The sequence below is a fragment of the Chionomys nivalis genome, chromosome X (assembly GCF_950005125.1).
Source record: "Chionomys nivalis chromosome X, mChiNiv1.1, whole genome shotgun sequence".
NCBI lineage: Eukaryota > Metazoa > Chordata > Mammalia > Rodentia > Cricetidae > Chionomys > Chionomys nivalis.
The window spans coordinates 107,931,566-107,958,508 of NC_080112.1; the positions used below are offsets into that span (position 1 = coordinate 107,931,566).

At 47.5% G+C, this 26,943-nt stretch overlaps 2 protein-coding genes across 5 annotated transcripts in view; one reads left to right on the top strand and one right to left on the bottom strand.

Moving 5' to 3' along the window:
- Window positions 1–10,814, top strand: part of Elf4 (E74 like ETS transcription factor 4) — a 38,301-nt gene extending 27,487 nt beyond the window's left edge. For both annotated transcript variants that reach the window (XM_057759623.1, XM_057759622.1), the window contains exons 2-9: window positions 893–1,169; window positions 4,016–4,187; window positions 4,520–4,612; window positions 5,879–6,070; window positions 6,871–6,954; window positions 7,040–7,232; window positions 7,807–8,184; window positions 9,501–10,814. In XM_057759623.1, the coding sequence (XP_057615606.1) occupies window positions 1,098–1,169; window positions 4,016–4,187; window positions 4,520–4,612; window positions 5,879–6,070; window positions 6,871–6,954; window positions 7,040–7,232; window positions 7,807–8,184; window positions 9,501–10,308 (1,992 nt within the window). In that variant the 5' untranslated portion in view covers window positions 893–1,097 and the 3' untranslated portion in view covers window positions 10,309–10,814. The remainder of the gene's footprint in view (window positions 1–892; window positions 1,170–4,015; window positions 4,188–4,519; window positions 4,613–5,878; window positions 6,071–6,870; window positions 6,955–7,039; window positions 7,233–7,806; window positions 8,185–9,500) is intronic.
- A 7,529-nt stretch (window positions 10,815–18,343) lies between these two features.
- Bcorl1 (BCL6 corepressor like 1) overlaps window positions 18,344–26,943 on the bottom strand; it is a 68,381-nt gene continuing 59,781 nt past the window's right edge. For all 3 annotated transcript variants that reach the window (XM_057760098.1, XM_057760097.1, XM_057760099.1), the window contains exons 12-14: window positions 25,896–25,973; window positions 24,678–24,828; window positions 18,344–20,425 (exon numbers count right to left, since the gene is read on the bottom strand). In XM_057760098.1, coding sequence (XP_057616081.1) covers window positions 20,143–20,425; window positions 24,678–24,828; window positions 25,896–25,973 — 512 coding nt within the window. In that variant the 3' untranslated portion in view covers window positions 18,344–20,142. The remainder of the gene's footprint in view (window positions 20,426–24,677; window positions 24,829–25,895; window positions 25,974–26,943) is intronic.

Sequence of the window (26,943 nt, forward strand, 5' to 3'; positions counted from 1 at the left end):
GGATAACCTGTGTTCTGGTTCCAGTGGTTGAATCAGCCTGCATGTAGTTATCCACACATTGCAAACACATCACACACTGAAAAGAACCCAAAGGGCAAAAGACCTGGTACCTGGATAAGTGCAAAGGCCAATGTGTTCCTGGTGGAAGAGTAGAGCAGGCTGTCGGAGGAAGTCTGTGGAGATCAGGTCTTTGGGAGTTGACCATGGGTGTGATCATGCTAGAAGCACCCTGAGGCTCTAACAAAGGAGGAGTAGATGCAGGGGAAGCAACAGGCAGCTGCAATGCCTTGCTAGCTTAAGAGGCACTGGGGAGAGACTTCAGCAGACTGAGATTTCCTGGAATATGGGGGCTGGGCCAGCCTTAGAGGATGAGGAAGGTTCTGCTGGCCCCTCCCCCAGTCAGGGCTCTCCTCACAAGTTCCCAGGGTGACAGTTCAGTCTTGAAACTGAAAGCAAAGCTAAGGCAAGAGTGCAAACCCACAAGCAGCACAGCACGGAGGCCACCCTGTGGTGGGCAGTGGGGGTAGGGTTGCTAATGAGCATACAAGGCATATGACCTACCAGCCATGACACTCCTCCTCTCCCTACCCAAGTGAGACATTTCCTCCTCTGCAGACATCTTTGAGCCAGCTGGTCCTCACTTCTAAGGTAAACTGAGCCCTTGAGCTCCCTGGGTTCTCTCACACCCACACCTACGTGAGTCTTTCTCAAGCCAGGATAGTTAATGGAGTTTTTTCCTGCTACTGCCTTGTGCCAGGCCAGGTCATTTCTACTGTCGCTCTGCTGGAAGTCTGTCCAGGCACAGCAGATCCTCTTCAGTCACCAGCTAATCTGGCCACAGAGCTCAAGGAAGTTGTCTTACTCACTGTCTCCATGTCTCCCTTCTCCTTAGGTTGCTCTTGAGGTTGGCTTAGCCCAGCATGCAGTTTTGAGCCTGACTTAGGCCACACCCACTTCAACTCTGGATATCCTCCACGGAGGCTCAGAGAAGGCACTAGATTTATCCTAAAGTACCTGAATAACATCTCTTCATAAAGAAACCACCGCAGCTCCAGGGAGCCGGGGGAGTGTCACTGTCAGCTCTGGCAGAAGCCAGTATGGCTATTGCCCTGCAGCCCAGTGATTTGGTGTTTGAGTTTGCAAGCAACGGGATGGATGACATCCACCAGGTATGGCCTCTGGGAATAAAACACAGTCAGCCAATATGGGCAACCAGGGGGACACAGGCACACAAACAGCCAGCCTGTGAGTCCAGGGGGATTGATAGCTAACTAGTCAGCAAATACCAATCAGGCACCTGCTATGTTAGAGCACTGGGTCCGTCTGCCAGCCAGCCTGTGCACTCCTAGGTATCACTGAATGGTCACTCAGGAAGCTCATTGACTACATGCCATTATAACATGGGCAGTCACTGTGCTGGCCGAGTAATTATTAGGCCAACTGGCTGAGCTGTGAGTCAACTGGTAAATGGGACTAAGTGGATACTTACATACTACTGAACATCATGTAGGGTGTCTGCTACTTTCCTTCAGCCTCAATGTCACAGTAAAAAAACTGCTGGGACAAATACATGGCAAAGAGGACACTGCCAGCTGGACTTACACCATAACATCTTCAGATGCATGGTTCTAGACAAGTTGGTGGGCTCATCCATAAATGTCTTCTCAGGCTGAGGATTTAGGATATGACAGAGATGGGCTCTTTGGGCAGGAGGAAGATGGAAAAATAGGATAGGATCCTGGTATTCTGGTTCCCATTGCTTTATCCCTTGTGCACTGGAGCCAGGAGGATGCACTTTCTGTGTTGCTAGATATTACACAGAAAGATGAGGCAGCCAGGTGTGGAAAAAAGAAAGGGAGAATCAAAAGAAAAAATGCTGGGTTTTAATCTCAGTTGGGACACAATGTCACCTGTCAAAGTCTTTCCCCTGCCCTATCTAGCTGCTGAATCCCAAATCTTGTCCAAGAGAAGATCTAGCTGAATATTTCCAAAGCTCTGAGGAAGTCCCATGCTCTCTGTCTATGGGAGGGTAGAAAACTCTTACTGGGCTAACCAAAGACTGCCCTCTAGTGAGCTTTGAGCACATTGTACTTTCTGACCTGCGGGGTCTTGAACAAAATAATTCAGCTTTGTTGTCTGTTCTGGGGTATGCAGTCTCATGGAAGGCATCAAATAAGAAGGGAAGAAAAGTTAAACTTTACCTGGATTCTCAGTGCAACTTTTCATCATTCCTTTCTTTCCAGCTCTGCCAACAGCTATTCCTATTCTATATACTCCAAGCATCCCTCTACCCTCAGTGCTGGACAGCCTTTCCTCAGCATTGGACAGCCTCTGGTCCAATTGAGAGAAACTCAAAGCCAAGGCTTCCCTCAGTTGCCCTATTTTCTCCCATTTATCTTTACATTTGCTATTTTTATTCCCTTTCCCAGGTAACTTCTATCCTCTCACATAACTGTTCTTACCTACCTCCGAGATCTCAAAAAATTAATCACTTTCTCTCTCCCTTTCTCCATTTCTTCCTCATTCTCTGCTTCCTTCTATTCCTCCTGCCTCCCTCATTCCCTCTATCATCTCTTCCCCCCCAATCTCTCATCTTTCACAGCTCTCAGATATAACTCTTAAGCTGTCCCCAGCTCTGAAAGCAAATCTTCCTTTCAGAATATCATCTTCTTAGCTTCCCCACGGGGCAGTCTCCACCCCATGCTTTTGCATTCTCTCTCATCTGCCTTTCACTCAACAGAAAACAATCTTTACAGTTAAATGTCAGAAATAGAAAGAATCTAATAACTCATAGATAGATAGACAGATGTCAGAAATAGAAAGGATCTCATAACTCATAGATAGATAGATAGATAGATAGATAGATAGATAGATAGATAGATAATGAATATACTTAGGTTAAGCAACAATACATGGGACTGAAGAGGTGGTTCAGCAGTTAAGAGCACTTGTTGCTCTTGCAGAAGACCCAGGTTAGGTTCTCAGCACCCACATCTGGCAGGTCACAACTGCTGTAACTTCAGTTCCAAGCAACTCTCTTCTGACTTCTGTGAGTACCAAACACTCACATGGTACACCTGGATACATGTAGGTAAAACACTGAAAATTTTTAAAGAAACAAAACATTTGTTTCCTAGAAGCTCCTAATGTATAAGATACCTAATGTAACTTATTCAATGTCAGGGCCTGTTGTGACTGCATTATGTTTACTGATCTGTCTAAACTATCTATGGGATCAATAATATGGGTAACCTGGTTTTATAAATAAGGCTGTTGACACACAGAAAGATTAGGAAACTTTCCTAGAGTCATGGTGCTAGGAAATAACAGACAGTTTAAAATCCAGATAATCTGGCTCTGGATCAGTGTAATCCAATCCAAATTTATGGATTGCTAGAAATGTTCTATATTTGTATAGTGCAATATAGGACCACTAGTCACATGTTGCTTTAGAGTACTTGCCAAGTAGCTGTGCATTGAGCCCCTCACCCTTGCTATCAATCAATCCCTCCCCACTAGTGACTCTTCTCATAGACTCAGTTCTAACCTCAGACCATGGACTAACTAACCCAACAAATCAAAAAAAAAATGTTTTCCTAGGTTGGGGCTACAGATCAATGGTAAAGTGCATGCATGTTTTGCATGTACAAGGCCTGTACTGAACATACACAAAATACTTGGCTGAGTGCAGGTCCTACAGAGCTGTCATCTGTATTAATCAACATCCCACTTAAAGCATAACCTATGAGGCTGGCAAGATGGCTTAGCAATTAAAGGTGCCTGCTGCAAAGCCTAATGACCCACATGATGGAAGAAAAGAACCAACTCCAGAAAGTTGATCTCTGACCACCACCACACAAATGCTGTGATAATACCCCACCTCTAAAAAAAAAAACAAAATAAAAAGTGTAATTAAAAGAAACATCACCTAGTGAGGTGAGTCTTGGTGTCTGGTAGGGTGGGCTTCTCGGAAGAAATGGATGAGCCTTGACCCACATCTTTTTCTTCTCCATAGCTGGAAGACCCTTCAGTGTTCCCAGCTGTGATTGTGGAGCAGGTCCCCTATCCTGAATTACTGCATCTATACTCGGGACTGGATCTGGATGATGTCCACAATGGCATCATAAGGGACAGGACCTTGTGCATGACACAGGATCAGATCCTAGAAGGCGGTATTTTGCTGGCAGGTCTGTTCTTTTTGTGGTCAGGGAAGGTGTATGGTGGAGAGAGGACTTCTGTGTTTAGGGAACAGCAGGTCACTGTGGCTGCTAGTAACCCCACATAATAGGCAAGGCTTCCCACAAAAGACGGGGAAGACATCTCAATCCATTTATAAACTCCTCAGGTGGGGTGGCACAAAGAATGGAAACCAGATTGGGGAGGGGGATTGGGTGGGAGAGACTCTGGTGTCTGCCCAGCTGTACCACAGAGTCCCTTCTTGGGTTGGCCCTCATTATAACTGTTCTGAAGCCTGACAGAACTATCCTTTCTACCCCCACCCCATGGAACTTGGAACCAGATGACAATGAGTCCACCTCACAAAATGTGTCATCTACTGAAGTCCTATTCAATGTGGAATCTCCCAATGAAGTCCTGGATGAGAAGCAGATCTGTAAGTTTGAACTCGAGTACCTAAATTCAAGGGGACAAAATATTCCACTTCGCATACATACATTGGATTTTCAGACACATGTCCATTAGGTCTAGGTACTTGCATCTATCAATATATATGGGAAGAGATTCCAGCCTGGACTGACAGGAGAGGGTCAGGAAGGCACTAGAGACAAGGGAAAGATGGCCAGGAAAATGTTGGTGTTATTTCACCAATTTTTTGGCAAATATACATACAACAAAACTTAGTCAACTTGAAGGGTACAACTCAGCAGTGATAAGTGATTTCACATTGTTGAACAGCTATCATGGCCATCTTTAGAGTTCTTTACATCTGATAAAACTGAATGAATAATCCAGTTATTTTTATTAAAATTTAAATTATACTTTGTGTGTGTGTGTGTGCATGTGTGTGTGTGTGCATATGCCATATTGTATGTGGAGGTCAGAAGACAACTTTTAGGAGCTGGGTCTCTCTTCCCATCGTGTTGGTCCTGGGGATCAAACTCAGGTCATAAGACTTGGCAGCAAGTGCCTTACCTATCAAACCCTCTCACAACCCTTGTTGCCTGTTCTTGAAGGCCAAATTCTAAGAGGCCACAGATGCCTATTGGTCTTCCATGGCCCATAGATCCTTAGAAAACCTCCCAGGTGGCACCTCTCAGCTCCTTCTCCAGAAGGTACTCTAATGCTTCAAAAGAGTGCCCCCACTCGATTGCCCTTGCCCAAGGTGGGTACTATGACATAATTGAAGACAAAAAAATCTCTGAGGCTAAAAGAAATTTCTTCCCTTGCCTCTCACTAATATTGAGCCAGGATTCAACAAATAATGACTGAGTGCCAGCATGTGCCATTGTTGCTGTGTGACCGTGGCACACGACTTGCCATTTCTTAGTTTCCTTATCAGGAAAGCAGAGAAATTAGGCTTAATGATTTCTGAAGTCCTTTTGAGTTGTCGTTGAGTAGACATTCAAATCCTTTATCTGAATACAACCTAGACCTTCCCCACTACTGGCAGTCAGTAGTAATTGTAGCCATTGTGATTGGGGTCGATCAATGTCTACAGCTCTACAAATGTTTCCCCATTTCATGGGGTGAGACCCCCAAGATAGCTTTAGGTGTATCCTATGTCTGGGGCTACAGAGAATGGCATCCCCACCATCCCCCATGCTGACCACTTTGCTCTGGAGCCACAGCACTAGAGATGGCGGGGGGGGGGGCTATCTTTGCCCTTGGCTTTGCTCACCACGACCCTTTCTTCTTGCAGTCAGCACACCTGAAATACTTCCAGACTCAGACTCTGTACAGGCCATCAGTCTGCCTAACTTCCTGTTTTCTGCCACTGAACCTGAAGACCCGAAGAAGACAAGCGATACTGGTGACCAGAAGGAACAGTCTCTGGAGGAGAGGGTCTCCAGAGAGGAAAGTCCTAAGAAGATTGGAAAGTCAAGGAAGAGAAGTAAGGCTTTGGGAGTCTTCTTTGCTGGAGGAAGTGTTGGGGGACTGGGAGGCCCAAGGACTCAGTGGCTTGAGGCTCACAGGTGCCTTAAGAGGCTATCACTTTGGTCCAGCAGGGATGAAGTAAAGGTCACTGTTTTGTAAGTCTTGGATTCACTAGGTTCTCATCCCAAAGTCTGGCCTTTCTCCTGCAGCTCCTATCTGTTTAGCACGTTCATAAACTCCTCTAAGCAATGCCAGTAGTTTCAGTTGATTGGATCCTAGGTTGGGTGTTGGGACACCAGGCCTAGCCTCTGGGCTAGTTCCTGGACTTCGGGGACCTTCACTTATAAAAATGAGTCATGCTGTATGCTTATCTAGCTTCTATTGCACTTATGAAACAGACCGTCTATGCAAGGACTTTGGGCTTTCCCAAGCCCCTGTGTTATTGATTTACTTGGGGGATGGCTGCTTGATATTGCATCAGTACGCCTATTCATCTCTCTGTACTACACTGGCCTGCACCACAAAAACACCTGTAGGCTGTCTTCCATTCCAAAAGTTAGGTCAGTTATGTCTGCCCTGGTTTTTTTCTAAAGGTACTTTTGCAAACCTTGTATCTCCCTATGTGGTAGCCTTGATGTGGGGTTCCCTTTAGAGACTGAAATGGATGGTGCAGATGCCTGTTCCCTGTGGCTGTGGGGAAGGGTTGGACCTCCTGCCTTAGTGACCTGGCTTGCCAGTGGTGGTTGGTCCTGTCATAGCCAGCTTGCCCAGCTAACTTTGAACTCAGCTTTCTGCTTACCCACTTTCTTCTCACAGGCCGAAAGACAAAGAACAACCGAAGTACCTCACCCGTCACTGACCCCAGCATTCCCATACGGAAGAAATCCAAGGATGGCAAAGGTATGGCTGGGGCTCAGGTGCGGTGAGCAGGCTGCCCTTTAATTTCAGAGTCCTGAGCTGCCCCTAACTGCCTACCCCTCTGCAGGCAGTACCATTTATCTGTGGGAGTTCCTTCTGGCCCTTCTACAAGACAGAAACACCTGCCCCAAGTACATCAAGTGGACCCAGCGAGAGAAAGGCATCTTCAAGTTGGTGGATTCCAAGGCTGTGTCCAAGCTGTGGGGCAAGCAGAAAAACAAGCCTGACATGAACTATGAGACTATGGGGCGGGCTCTAAGGTAGGAGTTGTGGAAACATAGAATTCATGCCCTGAGGGATTACCAAGATCTTCCTATGCCCAAGGAGGCTCTTCCATTTGAAGGAAGACCTGCCCAGTCCCCTCTAGGATGTGGATCTAACGTTCCCTTTTTCTTCTTCAGGAATCCTTGTATCTCTGCATTGAAAAGGGTATTTAGCTCCACACACACCCAATCTCCTCACATTGTGGAAGCCAGAGATAGCCTTGAGTTGTCCCAGATCGGTTGTCAGGCCAGGGAGCTGTCGAACTTCTATCATCCATCCCTTCGCTCCTTCCCCCTCTTCACTCACTGTCCTCAGCCCCAAAACAGTATTGGGGTTGGCACTCAAGACCCCTTTTTGTACATGTGTTAGACTGGAAAAACTTGTAAAATGTCATGCAAAGGTCTTTGTGTACAAGATTCCTCCCCACCCCACCCCACTCTTGGACTGCTCCTCCCAGCCTGCCTGAATCCCATGCTTGTCCTGCTCTAGAGACTAGCATGGACAGATGTAGAGACAGGGCCTCCTTATTCAACTCTGGTAAGCTCACCAATCCACTTTTTGGCCTTCCAGATATTACTACCAAAGAGGAATCCTGGCCAAAGTAGAAGGGCAGAGGCTGGTATACCAGTTTAAGGAGATGCCTAAAGACTTGGTGGTGATTGAAGATGAGGAGGAGAGCACTGAGACACCTGAAGCCCCTCCCCAGGCTTCTACTTCTTCCACACCCTCTACCAGCACCATCCGGAGAGCCAGCTCCAGGGTCTTAACCAGATCTTCTCCCCAGGACAAGGATAGCACTTCCTGGGAGAAGCCAAAGGTTCAACATACTGGTCTCCAGCCATCTGCAAGTCTGGAGTTAGGACTGTCTGTGGATGAGGAGGTCCCCACTACCTCCACCATGCTTGTCTCTCCACTACAGAGCCAGGCCAAGCTTACCAAAACTGTGAGGTAAAGGCACCAAAGTAATTGGAGTCTCTTTAGTCCCTTTATGTTGGGTGTAGGGGGTCAGTTGTCACCTTCCTGGGAAGCTCTGCTGTGTTTCCAGTTTTTGCCGGATCTTCACAGAACTCCCTGAGAAGCAAGCAGGGCACTTACTGGTCAGGAGAGGAATGATGGGGCTGAGAGAGGTTCAATGGTTAAGAGTGTGAACTACTCTTGCAGAGCACCCAGATTTGGTTCCCGCACATAAATTGGGTAGCTCATAACCGCCTGTAACCAGTTCAGAGGAGCTAGCACCCTCTTCTGGTCTCACTGGGTATGGCACACACACACACAAAAATTAGCAAAGTAATTTTTAATCTTAAAAAAATGCGGTTAAGGGGCTGGAGAGATGGCTCAGTGGTTAAGAGCATTGCTTGCTCTTCCAAAGGTCCTGAGTTCAATTCCCAGCAACCACATGGTGGCTCACAACCATCTGTAATGAGGTCTGGTGCCCTTTTCTGGCCTGCAGACATACACACAGACAGAATATTGTATACATAATAAATAAATAAATAAATAAATAAATATTTTTAAAAAATGCAGTTAAAAATAAATCTTGAAAGAGAGGGAGGAAGTGAGGGAGGAAGGGAGAGAGGTGACTTGTCTGGAGTCACATAGCAGAGTAATCCAAAGCAAGCACTTCACTTGGGGGAGGGGCTTTTGCTACAAGATATGACTGGTCTTGTGACTTTAGAGTGTGTCCTCAGGAGCCATCTGGGGCTTCTACATCTGGACCCATGCCATTAAGTCTCTTCCACTTCACAATGGAGTATGCACGTTGCAGACATAAAATTGCCTTCCATGCCTCTTGGGAAGCACTCACTTTCTTTGATGCTAAAGGGCCTACAGTTCTCTCTGAAAAGATTGGATTTTTGGTTATGTCTATACCCCATGGTTTGGGCCATGGGGACACTTTTCAGAGGAGGAGAAGCAGTTGAATAGAATGTAGAGGAACATGCACTTTAAGTTTCATAAGGCTTGCATGCAAAGTCCCTGCTCCAGTTTTTACTAGCTCTGTGGACTGTGTGCCTCAGTTTCTTCAAACTAATGCATATTATATTATATTATATTATATTATATTATGCTTATTCAGTTCATGGGTGGTTTTGAAGTTTGAATGGTATCAGTCTTCTAGAATAATCTCTGACCTATACAAATTAATGAATATTAGCTAGAGTAATAGAGGCACAACTGATGTATAACTCCATTCCTCTTGTGTCCTCATTCTTAGCCAGCTAGGGTGCTTCCTGCCTTAACCAGCTCTGTTTTCTGTTTCTTCTCAGTACTTCTTCAGTGCCCAGTAACATCCACCTAGGAGTAACCCCTGTGGGACCGGGCTCCACTGTCACTCTGCAGACCATCCCGCTGACTACGGTGCTGACCAATGGGCCTCCTGCCAGTACTACTGCTCCCACTCAACTCGTTCTCCAGAGTGTTCCACAGGTGTCAACATTCAAGGACACCTTCACTCTGCAGGCCTCCTTCCCCCTGAACACCAGTTTCCAAGAGAACCAGGTGGCAACCCAAGGGGCTCCATTGATCCTCAGTGGCCTCCCTCAACTTTTGGCTGGGGCTAACCATCCAAGCAACCCAGTACCATCCCAGGTCATAGGTGCTGGCTCAGCAGGGCCTAGCTCTCAGCCCCCTGGGACTGTCATTGCTGCCTTTATCAGGACTTCCGGTGGCACATCAGTACCTGGGGTAAAAGAGGGGCCCTTGAGGTCCCCCTCATATGTGCAGGGTGTGGTGACTGGGCCTCCTGTGGAGGGGCTATTGGTTCCTGAAGAGACCCTGAGAGAGCTCCTGAGAGATCAGGCTCATCTTCAGCCACTTCAGAGTCCGGTGCTTTCAAGGGGTTCCCATAACCTGAGCCTTGTGGGGAACCAGACTTTATCTCCCCCCAGCCGCCCCACTGTTGGGCTAACCCCAGTGGCTGAACTTGAGCTCTCATCAGGCTCAGGGTCCATGCTTGTAGCTGAGCCTAGTGTGACCACATCTGGGAGCCTGCTGACCACATCTCCAACCCCTGCCCCTTTCTCCCCATTCAATCCCACTTCCCTTATTAAGATGGAGTCTCCTCATGACATATAAAGAAAGGGATCAAAAGTATGACCTACCAGGCAAATTTGTGAAGCATTTTCATGTGGACTTAAGTAGGTAGAATACCTGCCCTTACATCTAGTGGGGTGTGATACATTTGATACCAGGTCCTCCAGGCCTGTCTTGACATCACCATGATCCAACTATGCCCAGCTCAAGCATCCCTTGACATCAGGCCATGGCCTTCAAGAGCACTGGGGAGTTGTTATGCTCTTGGAAGGATAATGGGATAACTTGCTGAGGGGGGGAGGGCCCCAAGCCAGGAAACACCTTGTGGCCAGAGCTGGTCAGAGGCCACATGAGAAGAGTCAAGCCTGGTCATACTTTGTTATCTATAGTCCCTACACAGGGAACTCACCATCCCATATGTGAATATCTTCATGTGTATTTGTGTGCGCTTGTAGGTCTGTGCCTTCATTTCTTTGAGGAGGATGGGATGTAGATGTCAGGTCTTTTCTTCAAGTGTGTGTGTGTGTGTGTGTGTGCGTGCGTGTGTGTGTGTGTCCGTCCATTCCTAGGTCAGCCACAGACATGAGGCAGTTTTAAGAGAAAGTGCTATCATCTATATATCATCTATCTATCTATCTATCTATCTATCTATCTATCTATCTATCTATCTATCTCTTCTGTCTGTCTGTCTGTCTGTCTGTCTGTCTCTCTCTCTCTCTCTCTCTTATAGCCACAATGCCCTTCTGAGACTAGAAAGTACCAGTTGAATGTCCCCAGTCTGGATAGATGTCATGGAGATGGAACAGGTCTAGGTAGGAGAGCTTCAATGGGCGCATATGCCGAGAGGACATTGCTAAGGGACAAGAGGCCACATATGCTAACAGCATAGCAGGATGGAAAAGAAGCACTCCTAGCCTTGGGAGCAATTGTTTGCCATAGTCACCTTGCCATCAGGCTGGAACCTGAAGTACTTTGCCCAAGGTTGTGGGGCAAAGCACTTACCTATAGTCAGCCCCAATTATAAAGTCCCTAGGCAGGCCTGAATGAACTGAACGTTTGTGGCCAGACCTTTGGCTGTGTGTGCAATCATCCCTATGCTTGACAGTAGCCTTTTTTTGGCACAGCGGTCCTCATTCCCCGTCTCAGGTTCCCTCTTCATTCTGTTTGAGATGTTCCACCTGTCACGAGTTGCTGAGGCTAGTGGCGTGGCAACCCAGCTCCAGCTACACAGTGCTCTCTATCCTGCCCTCTCCCTCTCAGGTGGACCATTGCTTTTCATTTCTAGCTATCAAACCTAACCCAATTCTCTGTTCACCAAGAAGACAAGAGCTAGTACACATGAGTTCCCATAGCTCCTGTCGGCACAATTCGACTCTGCTTCTTGTCTGTTCCTGCTGCACAGGGTTCTGATCTCTCTTAAAGTCAGCCTCTGCCGAGGGCCTCCTTCTCCCTTCCTTGAACCTGCTTGCCTCTCTCCTACCAGGTGTAGGGGCAATGCTTAGAGATGTCAGGCCCAGAAGCAACTCTAGCTTCTGGTAAATTTGGTTAATGTGAACCAGTGCTCCAAGATCTTTACTATGTCCTTTGTGCCAAAGCACCCACTTGACCTAACTACCTCCCTGGCTGGTCATCATTCTCTCCTACTGTTCTAGCTCCTTCCCTGTGGGGGTGGGGGGCATCTGTGGTTATACAGGTGCATTTGCCACATTCCCAGCAATTGGCACTGAAATATCTGTGCTAATAAAATCAGCTTATGATGACACGCTCTCGATGGTTGGAAATAAGCATCTTGAGAAAAGGTCACCCTTGTTGTTGCTGTTATTGTTGCTGTCGTATTTGGGTTTTAGTTTTTTGAGACAATATCTCATATAGCTTGTTGGCTTCGAACTTGCTATGTAGGTGAAGATGACCTTGAAATTCTGGTTCTCTTCCTCCTCCACTTTGTGAGTGCTAGAATTGCAGGCGTGTACCACCATGCCCAGTTCGTGTTGTTCTGTGGATCAAACCCAGGACTTTGTGCAGGCTAGACAAGCATGCTCATCAATTGTGCTATACCCCCAGCTCAACCAGTTTTAGTGAGCACAAAGGCATGCTGTGAGCTGAGATCGTCCTACAGCAACCTGGAATCTAATTATCTGTATACACTTCCTAGCTCCAAGGAAATTAATTATCTTAAGGCCATCGACACTTTTCATAGCACTTCTATACCTATTGTGCTTTCTGTTTCTGTGTGGGCTTCTCATCATTTCTTTATATGTGGGTGTTCTCCTGGGGTCCCACCATTGTCATGGGCCAGTTCTTTGAAATGAGTTATTGAATCCAGAGCCTACTTTTCTAAATCCCTGGCCCGCGCTCTAGTTAGCTGCTTCCTGACCTTCCAGACTGGAATTCTCCGAGCTGTCCCATGGCTACCTGCACTTGACCCTGTCCCTCTCCGTCATCTCCTGACATCTGGCCTGTCTTCATTCCAGAGCCTCCAGCCCAGCTCATGCTGCTCACCTCCCCCCCTTACTGTCCAAGGTGACTTCTCAGCACTTCCCATCTTGCAGGTCACTTATTCTGTCCTTCTTCTGCCAAAAGGCCTTCAATGAGTCCTGGCCCGCAGGTAGGGCCAGTGTTTTAAAATACGCATCCTCCAGGCTTTTCTAGAGGTTTAGCATTAACCCTTTAGTTCCTTAAATATGACATGGTCCAGGGTGTCCTGCAGGAATTGGGGAGCACTTGGAGAGCTGTGGGCAGTAATTCTAGACAGATCCAAAGTTTGGTATCAGCTCCTCCAGGAAACAAAGCTCAAGTGTGGCCCTTCACTATTGGGTCCTGTCTAATACTCCCCACCGCACACCAAGGTACTACTCCAAAAGGATTCCATGGTCTTTGAACTTGTTACTGTCGTAAATTCCCACCTATGCTTTTTCTTTCCTGGGTTCTGTTCAACCAAAATGTTCTCTCTCCTCACTAACAACTAAAAATTGTCTCAAGAGTGAATTCGGTGGAAGCAGCTTAAGTTTAATTCTTTTTTTTTTTTTTTTTGGTTTTTCGAGACAGGGTTTCTCTGTGGTTTTGGAGCCTGTCCTGGAACTAGCTCTTGTAGGCCAGGCTGGTCTCGAACTCACAGAGATCCGCCTGCCTCTGCCTCCCGAGTGCTGGGATTAAAGGCGTGCGCCACCACCGCCCGGCTTAAGTTTAATTCTTAAACTTGTAACTGCCACTTGATGTGCAGGCAATGATAAACAGTCTGTGACATCTCTATCGTAATCACAAACTGTTACGTAGGCCTGAAGTTTAGATCCGGACCTATTTAGTCTCCTGTGTGTGTTAGCTCCTAAGGAATAGGCATCACTGTGGCACCCACAAAACTGGGCACACTATAAAGCAGATGAGTATCAGTGACTAGTCATAGTCACTGATTGATCTGATGAAAGATGGGTACCAAATTTAGGGGTAGGTGACCCCTGTCCTCTCCTCAGATAGTTACCCCAGGTGCTTCACTGCCCTGGGCCTGCCATTTCTGTCTTAGTGCCTCTACAGTACACCCCATCCCCTATCTTTTTTTTTTTTTTTGGTTTTTCGAGACAGGGTTTCTCTGTGGCTTTGGAGCCTGTCCTGGAACTAGCTCTTGTAGACCAGGCTGGTCTCGAACTCACAGAGATTCACCTGCCTCTGCCTCCCAAGTGCTGGGATTAAAGGCGTGCGCCACCACCGCCCGGCAGTACACCCCATCCCCTATCTTAACACTCAAGATTTGTATTGCTTTGAACATCCTCTGATCCTAAAGACACCTCCCTGTCTGGTTTCTTTCCTACTCAAAGTGTTAAACTAGCTTACCTGTTAACTAACCCTTGCTGACAAGAGTTATGGAAGAGGCTGGAGGAGAACCTCAGGAGACAGTTTTACTTTAACCAGAGTCAGGTGGCAGCAATACCCCTGCTTTTGTGATGGCCTAATGGAGTCAGGAGTCAAGTGATGATCTGCACCTCGCAGCGACTGATAAGTGTTTCCCTCCTCCTGACTCCCACAGCACTTTGTATATACCTCTTATTGTAGCACAATGTATGTAGTTCTTTAATTGTGTTTATGTACGTTTCCCCTCCAATAGACTGTGAGCTCCTCCAGGACAGGAGCTGTGTGCTAGTCAGTGATGTATCCCCAGCACCTAGCCACAGTGCCTGACACACAGTAGGTGCTCAATAAATGTTTATTGAAAGGATGAATGAGTCCAGATTCCAATTGTGCAACCTCCTGCCCTACATGGCAGCAGGAAGAGGACAGGCAGGGTAATCCATACTTGGGAACTATCACAGTGTATATGTTGTTTTGAGAGCATTGAGGAGGCCATCTCATGTAGCCCAAGCTATGTGACCAAACATGACCTCCTCCTGTTCTGAGATTATAGACATTGTTTGCCAAAACCCATTTATTTAGTGCTGAAGATGGAGCCCAGGGCTTTCTGTATACTGATCTACATCCCTAGTCCCTGCCACAGCGTTTTGACCCATCATATAACATTTCAGGAAGCTACTCCCTTTACCCACGTGTTTATCTACCGTTGTATTCACAAGGAGCACAGAGTTGCTTTCAACTACGCTTTCTGACAGGCGACTCCCAAACGACTGCCACTGCCTCCTTTCCAGCAACTCCTCATTCCTGGGTGGAACTGAGGTAGATCACCCCCCTCGGGCAGGGACAAACAAGTTTTTTTTCTGGCGGTCACAAGCTTGATGACTGTACTCAGAAAGGCAGTTGCCTAGAGCTTTGGAGTCTCTGGGCCCAGGGTGAGCAAACTTTGGGCTCCCGGGCGCAGCAGCCTTCTAGCTCGTCTGTCGCGTGCGCCAGATAGAAGCTAACATCCAGCAGGTGGCGCTGTGGCGCCAGGGTCGGTGGGCCAGTAAGGCGGAGCCCGGAAGGGAGGGACGGCCAGGGCGTGGCCCACCGCTTCCAGAAGAGCGGGCTAGGCGGGTGTCTTCCTGTCCCTAGAACACGCTCCCTGATTCCCAACTTCTGGGGAGGCTTTGATTCCAGCAGACAACCTCCTTAGCTCTGGAGCTTCGAACTTTCTCCTTGGTCCCCTTTTCTCCCCTTGCAGAATTCAGCAGTCCGTGGGGTGTCTCCTTCTCATTGGCCAACCGTTCCCTGGCCCCGCCCCCAACCTCGCATACCTGCAGGTGAGAGAGAGTGCTGGCCTCAGCGGGCTGCAGCCTCCCTAGAGCAACAAAAGCGAGCCGGGGACATCACCAAACCCACGACAGGCCCCGGATCTGATGCTCCTCTCCTTGGCACGTTCATGAACTTTATTTCTCCCTTGAAACGGGAGAACGATCTGTTCTCCATATGCTTGCAGCTTGAACCCAAGCTCCTGGAAGAGGAGCCCTGAGCCTGGGAGGAGCACGCACCCAGTAGCCAGTAGCTCATCCTTGCAGTGGCCACACCCCCCCCCCCCCCCAGTAATGGAAACTATCCCTCTGAAGAGGGGTAATAGAACTAGGCCTGCCCTCTTGAAAATAGCGTGCCTGAACATTTGGTAACTTCCTTATAGTGGTCCAGGATGCCTTGGGCAGACCTGACTCTTTGAAAACTCGACACAGTAAAATGACAACAGACTTCCTGACTAGATCAGATTATGAAAGGGGCAACTTATTGACCAGTTCACCACTCCTCGACTTTATATCATCTAGGGATCAGGCATGAGAATGCAGGAGCTGATAGGCTGCTTTCAACACCAGAAGACTATCCTGGCAAGATCAACATTAACTGACCTTGGCACAGAAGATGAACTAACTCAGCTAAACTCTTGTTTTGTTCTCTATAAAGTCTCATCTATCCAGAGTTTGGTAACTGGCAAGATTAGGCTCTCAGGCAAGGTGTACAGTAGTGAACCGTATTAGCTCTTCCCTGCCCCGCACAGGAAAGGACTCCAAGAACTTTTAATTAAGAGGCCACTAGCTGGGGCTGGAGAGATGGCTAAATGGTTAAGAGCACTCACTAGTTGTTCTTCCATAGGCATGGGGTTCAGTTCCCACCCACACAAACATGGCAGCCCACTCCATTTCCCTGGGGATCTGACACCTTCACACCAATGTACATAAAATGAAGTTAAAATGAATTATTTAAGAGGTTACCAGCTTTAGAATCAGCCTATGCTTCCAGTCTTGATCCTTATAACCTGACAATGGTCTCCAGTTAATGTGTGGATAAAAGAACCCATAATAAGCATGAAAATATGTGAAACTGTTGACTCTTCTTCTTCTTCTTCTTTTTTTTTTTTTTTTTTTTTTTTGGTTTTTCGAGACAGGGTTTCTCTGTGGCTTTGGAGCCTGTCCTGGAACTCCCTTTGTAGACCAGGCTGACCTTGAACTCCCAGAGATCCGCCTGCCTCTGCCTCCCAAGTGCTGGGATTAAAGGCCTGTGCCACCATCGCCCGGCCCTGTTGACTCATCCTAAAATTCTCTCTGAAAGCCGGGCGGTGGTGGCGCATGCCTTTAATCCCAGCACTTGGGAGGCAGAGGCAGGCGGATCTCTGGGAGTTCAAGATCAGCCTGGTCTACAAAGGGAGTTCCAGGACAGGCTCCAAAGCCACAGAGAAACCCTGTCTCGAAAAACCAAAAAAAAAAAAAAAAAAAAAAATCTCTCCGAGCCTTTGCTTGGATTGTGCCCTCAATCCAAACATCAAACATCATTCCATACTAACTATTTATTCTAAGTGTGCACCATTCATCACCTCTCCTAGGTCATCTGTTCCAATCATCCAGGTCCCTTGTCCAGCCCTTTGAGCTCCCATAGCATTCTGGGCCTATCTGAATACTGTTAAGCCACAATGTAGCTTCTGTAACCTACTGACATGCCTGACTTCTGAACTCCAAGGGGTTTTTGTTGTTATTTTGAGACAATGTCTCGTCTGCATAGCCCAAACTGACCTCAAACCTGCCTGCCCCTGTCCTTTAGAGAAGGTGGATTACAGGCATGCATCATCACACCTTGCTTGTTGTTTTGCTACAGGGTCTTGCCATATAGCCCTGGCTGACTTAGAGTTCACAGCAATCCTTCAGCCTCAATGCCCCACTCCCCCAAGGCTGGGATTATGAGCATGTGCCACTATGTATGCTTGCCTTTTTTATTGCAAGTTTCAAATAGAGGACAGACCCGTATTAGAAACACTATGGGCTATGTGGGATGGCCTGCAATCAGAAAGCAGGGAAAGAAGCAAGCAGTGAGGCAGATTAGTGAGCCTCCTGTATCTGGGAAGACTCAAGCCAAAGCAAGTTTCTGAGGTGTGGGCAAAGAGAGGGACTTAAGTTTACCTCTGATGAATGGGCAGACTCCAAAAACCCAGCCACCCCATTGCTCTGGCTGGCCCACTCAAGCCACAGTAAGAGGCCCCACAGAGCTTCAAAGTTTGTAGGATCCAGACCTTCAAAAACATCTTCATTTGTTTTTCACATAATATCAGACACATTCTGGGGCCTGCAGACAGAATTTTAGCTTCTGGTTATTGAAAAGTGGGAATAATCATAAAACTAGGGACTGGTGCCTTGCCTTTACTTGCCTGTCGTTGGCAACTAGAACCATGGGCAGGCAGCACTACTCAGGTGGGAAGGTAAGGCACTGGGACAACAGTGAGGATGCTGGCAAGGGTAAGGACAGGGTAGGGAATTACACAGCGCAGTCAGGTGGGCAGTCCCAGCATGAAGAGGAATCAGCAGGCAGATGATTTCTGACTGTATTAGGGAGGATCACACCACCACCCAGCAGTCAAAGGGGGCTGCTCCCCTACTACTGTTAACTCTAGTTGCTAACAAGAAATGCTCCTTCCACATCCCCAAATCAAGGCAACCCCAAGTTGGACTATTTTACCCTCGTGGGCAGGGGCCCTGGGACGTGCCCCCCCACCCCGTCCTTCCCTTCCAGATTCCCATCTGATCTAATGACCGAAAGCTCTATTCTGCCTTGCCTTCGCCCACCATGTCCCTAGGGACCATTCAACACCCCAAAAGCCACAAAGGGAGGAGAGTGAGGACAGGAGACAAAGGCCCTGACACAGGTTTTTCAGTATGCAAGTGTTTTTGACTCCACAGCCAGTTGCTTAAAACGAAACATAAAGGGCAGCCAGAGTACACACCAAAATGCAAAACAAAGTAAAGGCAAACAGAAAACAAAATAAACCACACAGTATCATAAATCTCAACAAAACAAAGAAAATTGAAATCCAAGCCCCCTCAACATATATATATATATATATATATATATATATATATATATATATATTTGTTAAAAAGGGAAAACAATTGTTCAAAACCAATTGGGCAGCATATGGTGGGGTTGTCCTACAGAAAGGGGCCCAGAAAATCCCCATGGGAACAAAAATCACACACAGTTAAAAGAAACAATGCTCCTAAATGGGTCAGGAGCCTCCCGAGAACAGATTGTCCCATCCCCAAACTGGCTTTTTTTTCCTTTTTTGTGTCTTTTTTTTTCCATTTTCTTTTGTTGTTGTTTAGCACCTGTACAATAAACTGCACCATCTCCATCCAGAGCCAACCACAACAAGGCCCTCCTGCCTTTCAATGGTACATACTCAAAATAACAATCTATAGAAAAATAAGAAGAGTGGAAAAGATAATGCCATGGAGGGTGGGGCCATGGAAACAACCCAAGCTCCTCCTCCCTCCCTCCCTCCCTCCCTCTGCCCTGTATCAGGTCTAACACTAGGCTTCTCAAGGCCCACAAGCCACTCGCACAGCTACAAGTCCCTAAGTGGGCGTAGAGCCAGACTAGAGACTTGTCCCTGCCCTTGCCTAGTCAGCCTCAGGGTCCTTTACAGATTCCAGAGGAGAATCAGAGACTGGTGGAGGAGACAGGGGGAAGGGTGCTGGAAGTCTGTGGTAGGGGTGGCAAGGCAAAGGCTGGGAAGTGAAAGGCTCAGTATCTCAAGATGGGGAGCCCAGGGAGGAAGGGTGAGGCAAGGAGGGGTACAGGGCAAAAGATGCCAGAATAACTTCATACTGTGCTCTCTGAGCAGAGCAGTATGAGGGAGGCCCCCTCATCCCTCAGGCCCATTCTCAATCTGCCTTTATTAGAGGAACTCAGGAAACCCTCTCCCTAGTAAACACTAAGATGGCAGAGCTGCTACAAAGGGCAGGGGTGGGGCAAAACTGGCAGGGGGTGGGGGAGCACCAAAGGCCAGGGATTTGACCCCAGTTCCCCAGCTCTGGGCCAGCAGCAGCCAGGATGTTTAGTTGTGTGATGATGTCCCCTATCCTTCCTCATCCTGCTCCCTCCCCAGCTGGGGGAAGGACAACCTGGGAATCAGTTTCATAGAGGGAACAAGCATCCCCAAAGCTTATCCAGGAAGAAAAAGGAAAGGAGGTAAAGAAAGTCCCTCAAAACAAGTTGTCTCAAATTGTCACAGTGATACAGACTTAGCAGAAATCAATGAAACAATACAAATTAAATACTAATAAAATAAATACTATGGAAGACAGAAGAGTACAGGGAAATGGGGAGGGGCACTCAGAGATTTGGGCTTTTCTCATTTCTCCTTAGGACAGGCCACAGTCACCCAGGCCCACGTTTGGTCTTGGTCATAAGCATAGAAGCCAGTCCCAGGGACCCTGGTGCCACTTCCCAACATCTCCACACCTCTTGTCTTCAGAAGTGGAGTTCAACTTTCCACCAGATCACCAACCACAACAACATGGAGATGAGAACTAACTGTAACCCAAAGAAAAAAGCTCCAGTCACTAATGCTGGCATTGATAAGGTGGCTTCTTGTTGGTCCGTATTATTGCCTCATTCTGCAGTCTGGTGCTCGGTGGGGGAGACATGGGCGGTGGGGAAAGGGTGAACTCGGAGGAGAAAGAAGAACACGGAGGGCTGTTTCGGTCAACTGCTCCAAGACTGGTATTCCACCTCAGACCCTAGGAGCCGCAGCAGCTCTGGCTCGTACTGCACCAACTCCACAGTCTCAGAAGAGCCTGGGGGAGATCTGTCCTCCAAGCTCCCAGGCCTCTCAGCTGGGGTCAGCAGCTGACTTGAGGCCACCTGCCGGTAGAACTCAGCCTTGGGCAGGGTGGTGACTTCAAGGTGCGGAAACCGGGCCTGAAAGATTCTTGAGGAAAGCTTCAGCCTCTTCAGGACATCGGAGAAGAGGAACCAGTTGCAGGGTCTGGAAAGATAAAGATGGAGTTAGGGAAGCAGGTTCAGGAGGGAGGGTGGGGGCCCCAGAAGCATTATAGATGGCTAGGAGACCAAGTGACCCCCCAACAGTGAGCCCCCACTCCCATACTTCTGAGACTCTCGCTGCTACCTCCCAGGAAACCACAAGTTTCTGAGATGAGGCTGTGACAACACAATACCTGCTCCAGCTTCTAACTGAGCTCACTGAGCACACCTATGGGCTAGTTCTCCCACATAGGGCAAGCCAGGGAAAATAGGCCTCTTAGGGCTTTCCCTGGTTCTTTGCCTGCTAGCCCATGGCCTGACATCTACTGTCTGCTGGGACCACTTGTTCCTGACCCCCACTCCAGCAACCCTGCCTGGCTTCTCTCCCCTGATCTCTCTCCTGCTCACTTGTCCTTCTAGATCTTCTCTAGTGGAGGTGGAGCTGTGGAGAAAGGCCTAAACTGTGGGTAATCCAAAAGGCATTTCTCTTTGGCTCCGAAATGCATTAGACAACTTTTTTTTTCCTCCAGCAGCAGCAGCACCAATGTTTCTGCAGGCCCATGGCTCACATTACAGCCAGTCTGCCCTTGTGGAGCACATCCGACTGGGCAGCAGCCTAAGGACAGCTGGGAGGGGTGCTGCAGAGGCCGGTCACCCGCCAAGGGCTTCCATCGGCTCTCTCCAGAAAGAAATACTGCATTCTCCCCTCGTTAGTGATCCCATTTCTAGCCTTTGCAGGGTAGTGGAGACCAGGAGTGGCAAAGGCCTTACACTTGCCATCTGTCTTTGTTGAATCCTTTCTCTTGATGGGGGAGGGGACTAAGAAAGCTATTTTAGCACAGGCTTAAGCACATAGGTTAAAAAAAAAGAGGTGCCGAGCAGAAAGTAAGACATACCCAAGAACATAGGTATGGGTTTCTCAAAGAGTCCCTTGGATCCCCTTTTCTAAAATGAGAATATGATCCTCCATTCCCTCACTGAATAGCCTCCAATGGCTTCTAGCAAAAATATACCAGCTTGGGTCTCAGTGGCTAAGAGTACATGCTCATCTTCTAGAGGACTCAAATTCCATTTCCAGCACCCACACTGGGTGCCTCATAACTGCAACTCCAACTCCAGGAGACCTGACCCCTCTGGCCTCCTTTGTGCTCATGTGCACATATCCACACGGAAATGCACACATATACACACAATTAAAAATAACATAATAGCCAGATATGGTGGCACAGGCCTTTAATCTCCGCCCTTGCGAAGCAGGGACAGGAAAATCTGTGTGAACCTGAGTCCAGCCTGGTCTACATAGTAAGTTCTGGGTCATCAGCAAGTTCTAATTCTTTTTTTGTTTGTTTGTTTGTTTTTTCGAGACAGGGTTTCTCTATGGTTTTGGAGCCTGTCCTGGAACTAGCTCTTATAGACCAGGCTGGTCTCGAACTCACAGAGATCCGCCTGCCTCTGCCTCCCAAGTGCTGGGATTAAAGGCGTGCGCCACCACCGCCCGGCTCAAGTTCTAATTCTTTATCATGATAATAAGACAGATCACCCAAAGATGACCCCAATTCAACCTCTTCAATTCAGTCTCCAGCTCCCCCACATGCACTTACCACAGTGCAGCCCTATCCTACCAGAACAGATAATTTTTTTTTTTTTGTTTTTCGAGACAGGGTTTCTCTGTGGTTTTGGATCCTGTCCTGGAACTAGCTCTGTAGACCAGGCTGGTCTCGAACTCACAGAGATCCGCCTGCCTCTGCCTCCCAAGTGCTGGGATTAAAGGCGTGCGCCACCACCGCCAGGCCCAGAACAGATAATTTTTAAAGACTTTATGTGTATGGATGTTTCGCCTGATGGATGTGTGTGCTTTATGTACACCTGGTGCCTGCAGAAGAGACTTTTGGATCTCCTGTAACTAGAGTTACAGGCAGTTGTAAACTACCATGTAGGTGATAGTGCCAGGAATTGAACACAGGTCCTAGAGGCCAGTGTGCTTAACCTCTGAGCCATCTCTCCAGCTCCCCTTTTGAGAGAGAGAGACAGAGACAGAGACAAAGAGAGACAGAGACTCGTTATACAACCTCAGCTAGCCCGTGACTCATTCTGTAGATCAGGCTGGCCTCAAACTCAGAGATCCGCCTGCCTCTGTCTCCTGAGTGCTGGGATTAAAGGTGTGCACCATCATGTCTGGCTTTTGTTTTCTGTTGCAATGCTTTTGCTCATGCCATCCCTATGCCTCTTCTTCTTTTAGCCCAGCAAAGAAACTAAGTGTTAAGTCCATCTTCTATGGGCTTATGACACTTGGTTCTCAGCCCTATTATGATACTTCCAACAGCTCATTTCCAAAAGGTTACAAAATCAAAATAAACTGTGCTCTTCTTTAGGGACTAGGAATAGAGCTCAAGACAGACTGAACTTTTTATTTTTCACTTGACATTCTTTTTACAATAATAAACCTGCTTAGAACATTTAGTCTTTTATTAAAGATAATTGCACACTTATCTGTCTACTACACTTGGCTGAGTTTTTTGAAGGCTAGAATTGTCTGTGCTGTGGATCTTAAAATTTGATCCAGTGCATAAAACACGGTTATGAAATCAATCACTCTACACAGTAACTAAAACACCTAGCTAGCTGGGCACGGTGGCTCAAGTCTTTAATTCCAGCACTTGGAAGACAGAGGCAGATAGACTGAGGTCAGCCTGGTCTACCTAGTAAATTCTAGGCCAGCAGGGCTACATAGAGACCCAGTATCAACAAAACACCCTCACATATTTAGACTCAATCCTTTTTCCTAAAATTCAACATTTCTTCCACATGATGGCAAAGTCTGTCACATTATAAAATTAGGGAATGGAATGTTCTAGGCTAAGAAAAAGTGACAATCAATGCCATATACTTGAACAATCTCTTTCAAAGAATGAGGATTAAAGGGCTGGAGAGATGGTTCGTTCAGTGATTAAGAACACTATTTGCCCTTACAGAGGACATGGGTACAATTCCCAGCACGCATGTACTCAGCTCACAACTGTAACTCCAGTTCTGGGAAACCCAATGCCCTCTTTCTAGCCTCTGCAGGCAACAGGCTCACACATATCTGCAGGCAAATAACCCATATCCCTCGGCTTATAGGTGGCATGTGGCCTTTGGTTGTCCATATTCTGTTTGTACCTAAAGCAAACTATTCTGGTCCTTTTACTGCCTATGGCCCAAGATCCTGTTTCAGAGAAGGAGATGCTGAATACTTCGGAGGAATTTGTGCAACACTATGTCTTAGAGGCCTGGCCCATCCTCTGGGATCAGCTTCAGCCCAGAACAAGGAGTCTAGGAACAAAAGGGGAACTGATCCTGCATTAAACAACATATTTATTTTATAGTATGAGGGTTTTCCTGTATGCATATATATACACCGCATATGTGATTGGTGTCCGCAGAGCCCAGAAGAGGGCATCGGGTCCCTTGGAAGTGGAGTCATTGATGGTTGTGAGCTGTCATGTTGGGTGCGGTATTCAAACCTGGGCCCTCCCTAAGTGCTCCAAGCTGCTGAGCCATCTCTCTAGTGTCCTGACCCAGCATTTTTATCCACCCACCCAGCACCTCCATATTCTGATGCACTGGAAAACCCATCAAAATCCATTGTCCTGAAGGCTGACAAACTAACTCCCTTCGAGTTAGAATTCTGTCAGTTCTGAATTAACCAAGAGTCAGTTGGGCTCAGTCTAATATAGGTGTACTCTGGTCTCCAAAGAGTGGGGCTCCCCTGTAGTAGGACAGTCACCTGAACCAACAGTGCTGATCACCTTGCTGGTTTTAAGGCTACGAGAGGCTGTGCTGTGGATTGCTTAAGGATCCTAGTAGATCCAAAGCAACGGCAACCATATGCCTTGGCTTTTTCAAGAATCCCAATTGCAAATATTCTGTCTAGCTGTCCCCAGAAAAGAATTTCCAGAGATTCTAATAGCTCATCATCCCAAATACTTCCTTACAGATTACCACCTACACACAGTAAGAGTGCAAAATTTCTTCAGATTTGGGGGCCTGGAAATATACCAAGTTGATAGCCAAGGTATAGTCCTTGTGATCTATGAACCTTGAGTTTGGATGTAAACTACATTCCTTCCGGGGAGCAGAGCATCTTTCCTCTGCCCCAGCACTCATTCCCCAGGCTGCATCTGCCTCCTTCTGGAGAGCTCCTCCTTCTCTGGGAGGCAGGTCAGTGGTTGCCAGGACACTCTCACACAGTCCCTGTAGACTTTCCAAACACTTACCCACGGGACACTGACACTTGGAGGTTGTAACAAGGGAGAAGAGGCTTGTCTGAGAGTTCGAACATGAAGTCATCCTGTTCTGAATCGTCTCCTTGCTCGGCACTCCCAGGAGGATTATGGAGGAGGTCGCAGGCAAACCCGTCTTTTTTCTCTGTAAATTGAGTACCCAGGAGATCAGCTACTAGCATAAAACTGAAGGAAGGAAAAACTTTCAGCCAGATAAAGGGATACAAAGGGGCGGGTCAGGAGATAAACACAAGGCTACAAGTCGCTGGCTGGATTTACTATGGGCCCACATCCTTGAAAGGGCACATGAAAACTCTAGTCTTGGAAGGAAGTATGTTGTGGTTAGAAGTCCATTATCCTTCTCCACCCTCTGACTGGAAAAGGCAAAGCACTCTGAGAGGATGGCAGCTCAGCTCTTCCAGAGCGGAAGGCAGAAGACAACTAGCAGCCAGCAAGGGTCCAGTGGTGAAACACCTGTCCTCTGCCTAGAGTGTGCCCAATCTACCTCACTACCTGACCCTGACTGAAGTCCAGGGACTTAAAAGGTTTCCTTCCCCAACCAATCATGTGGCTGTGTCCCACTGCCTTTAAGACCAATCTGCTCTTCATCCTCAGCCCCTGGTTCACACGCGACAAATGCTGAATGAGCACAGACAAAGGTGTGCTCATCTTCCTGCTGCCTGCTGTTTAGGCCAGAGGGTTAAGGGCTCAGGACAGTAGCAATCTCAAAAATAAGGGCTGAGCCCCGGGGTGGTGGACCACGCCTTTAATCCCTGCTCTGGCCTTCCATTCCTGCTCTTGGGAGGCAGAGGCAAAATGATCTCTGCGTCCCAGGCCAGCCAGAGTTACTTAGTAAAACCTCATCTCGAAAACAAAATCAAACCCAGAGAAGAAAATAAAACAAAAACCAAGGACTGCCATCATAGGGGAAGAGTGACAGAGAATGAGAGTCGTCAGATGAGGGGTTGACACTCCCTACAGTGTGAGCAATACCAGAAAGAGGTTAACACTAGGATTTACAAAGCTCCCAAGGTGGTAGAGAGGCAGAAGGCAGGGGGAGGAAGATTTTATGCAAATCCCTGTGGCATCTCAGACTTCATACTACTAACTGGATCCTGAGGGGGAAGGGCTCCACAGAGGGGGCTCCTACCTCCAAGAAGTACTGGTGATATAGATACATACATATAGCCAGTCTCCCCATTCAGAACTTACCCAACACAGAACTGCTGTAAAAATCCCAGGATGCACGAGGATCGCCCTCTGCTCTGCCCTGAAGATCCGAGAGGTGATCTGATGAGAGAGGGGAAGATGTCAGATAAGGAAGAAATCGTGAGGATTATCCCTGTGGGATTGGGGGGAGGGGAAGAGGGGCCAGGGTGACAGGAAAGAGGTTCACTTCCTGCTCACAACAGACTGCAAGCAACCAGGCAGAAGTCCCATGCAGCTCACCAATATATGGCCTAGTTTTTAAATAAAAAGATTAAAAAAAACAGCCTCCAGTATTTTAAAACAGGGAAACTTCACTTAAAAATTAGATTTCCAACTTTTTATTAAAAAAAAAAAACAGATAAAAATCCAAAGATCTGGCAGCATCGCCTCTGCATTCCTGTATGTCAACAGTTGTCTGGAGGAAGCTGTGACATGTACAGTCTCCAGTCCTCACTGGGCCTCTTCTTTTTTACACTTGAGCTTGGGGACCTCAGCTTCAAAGAGCACAGGCCATTCCTCTATAAGCAGAATCCTTTGTCTATCACAGTATTAATGTATCCAGTTCATGAACTGTTTCTTTAAAGGGAAATAACTATGGGTGTAGCTCCGTGACAGAATGCATGCTTAGCATGTGAAAGATTCTAGTTTAATTTACAGTGCTCTCTCTCTCTCTCTCTCTCTCTCTCTCTCTCTCTCTCTCTCTCTCTCACACACACACACACACACACACACACACACACACAAAATAAAGCTAGAAATGGCAGCACACATATAATCCCTACTACTCAGAAGGCTCAGGCAAGAGAATCAAGTTCGAGTTCAGCCTAGAACACAAAACAAAACAAAAACCCTTTGCTTCTACCCAAAAGAACTCAATACAAGGTGACTGTACGGCAGGTAACACTGCCTGCTGTACAAGCTTGACGACTGAGGTTGATCACTGGAAGGCATGGAAAAATGGGTGTGGTAGTAAGCATTTAGCGTCTCAGAATTCCAGTGACAAGGCTCCCAGTGGAGACAGGAGAATCAACTGAAAGCTCACAGACCAGCT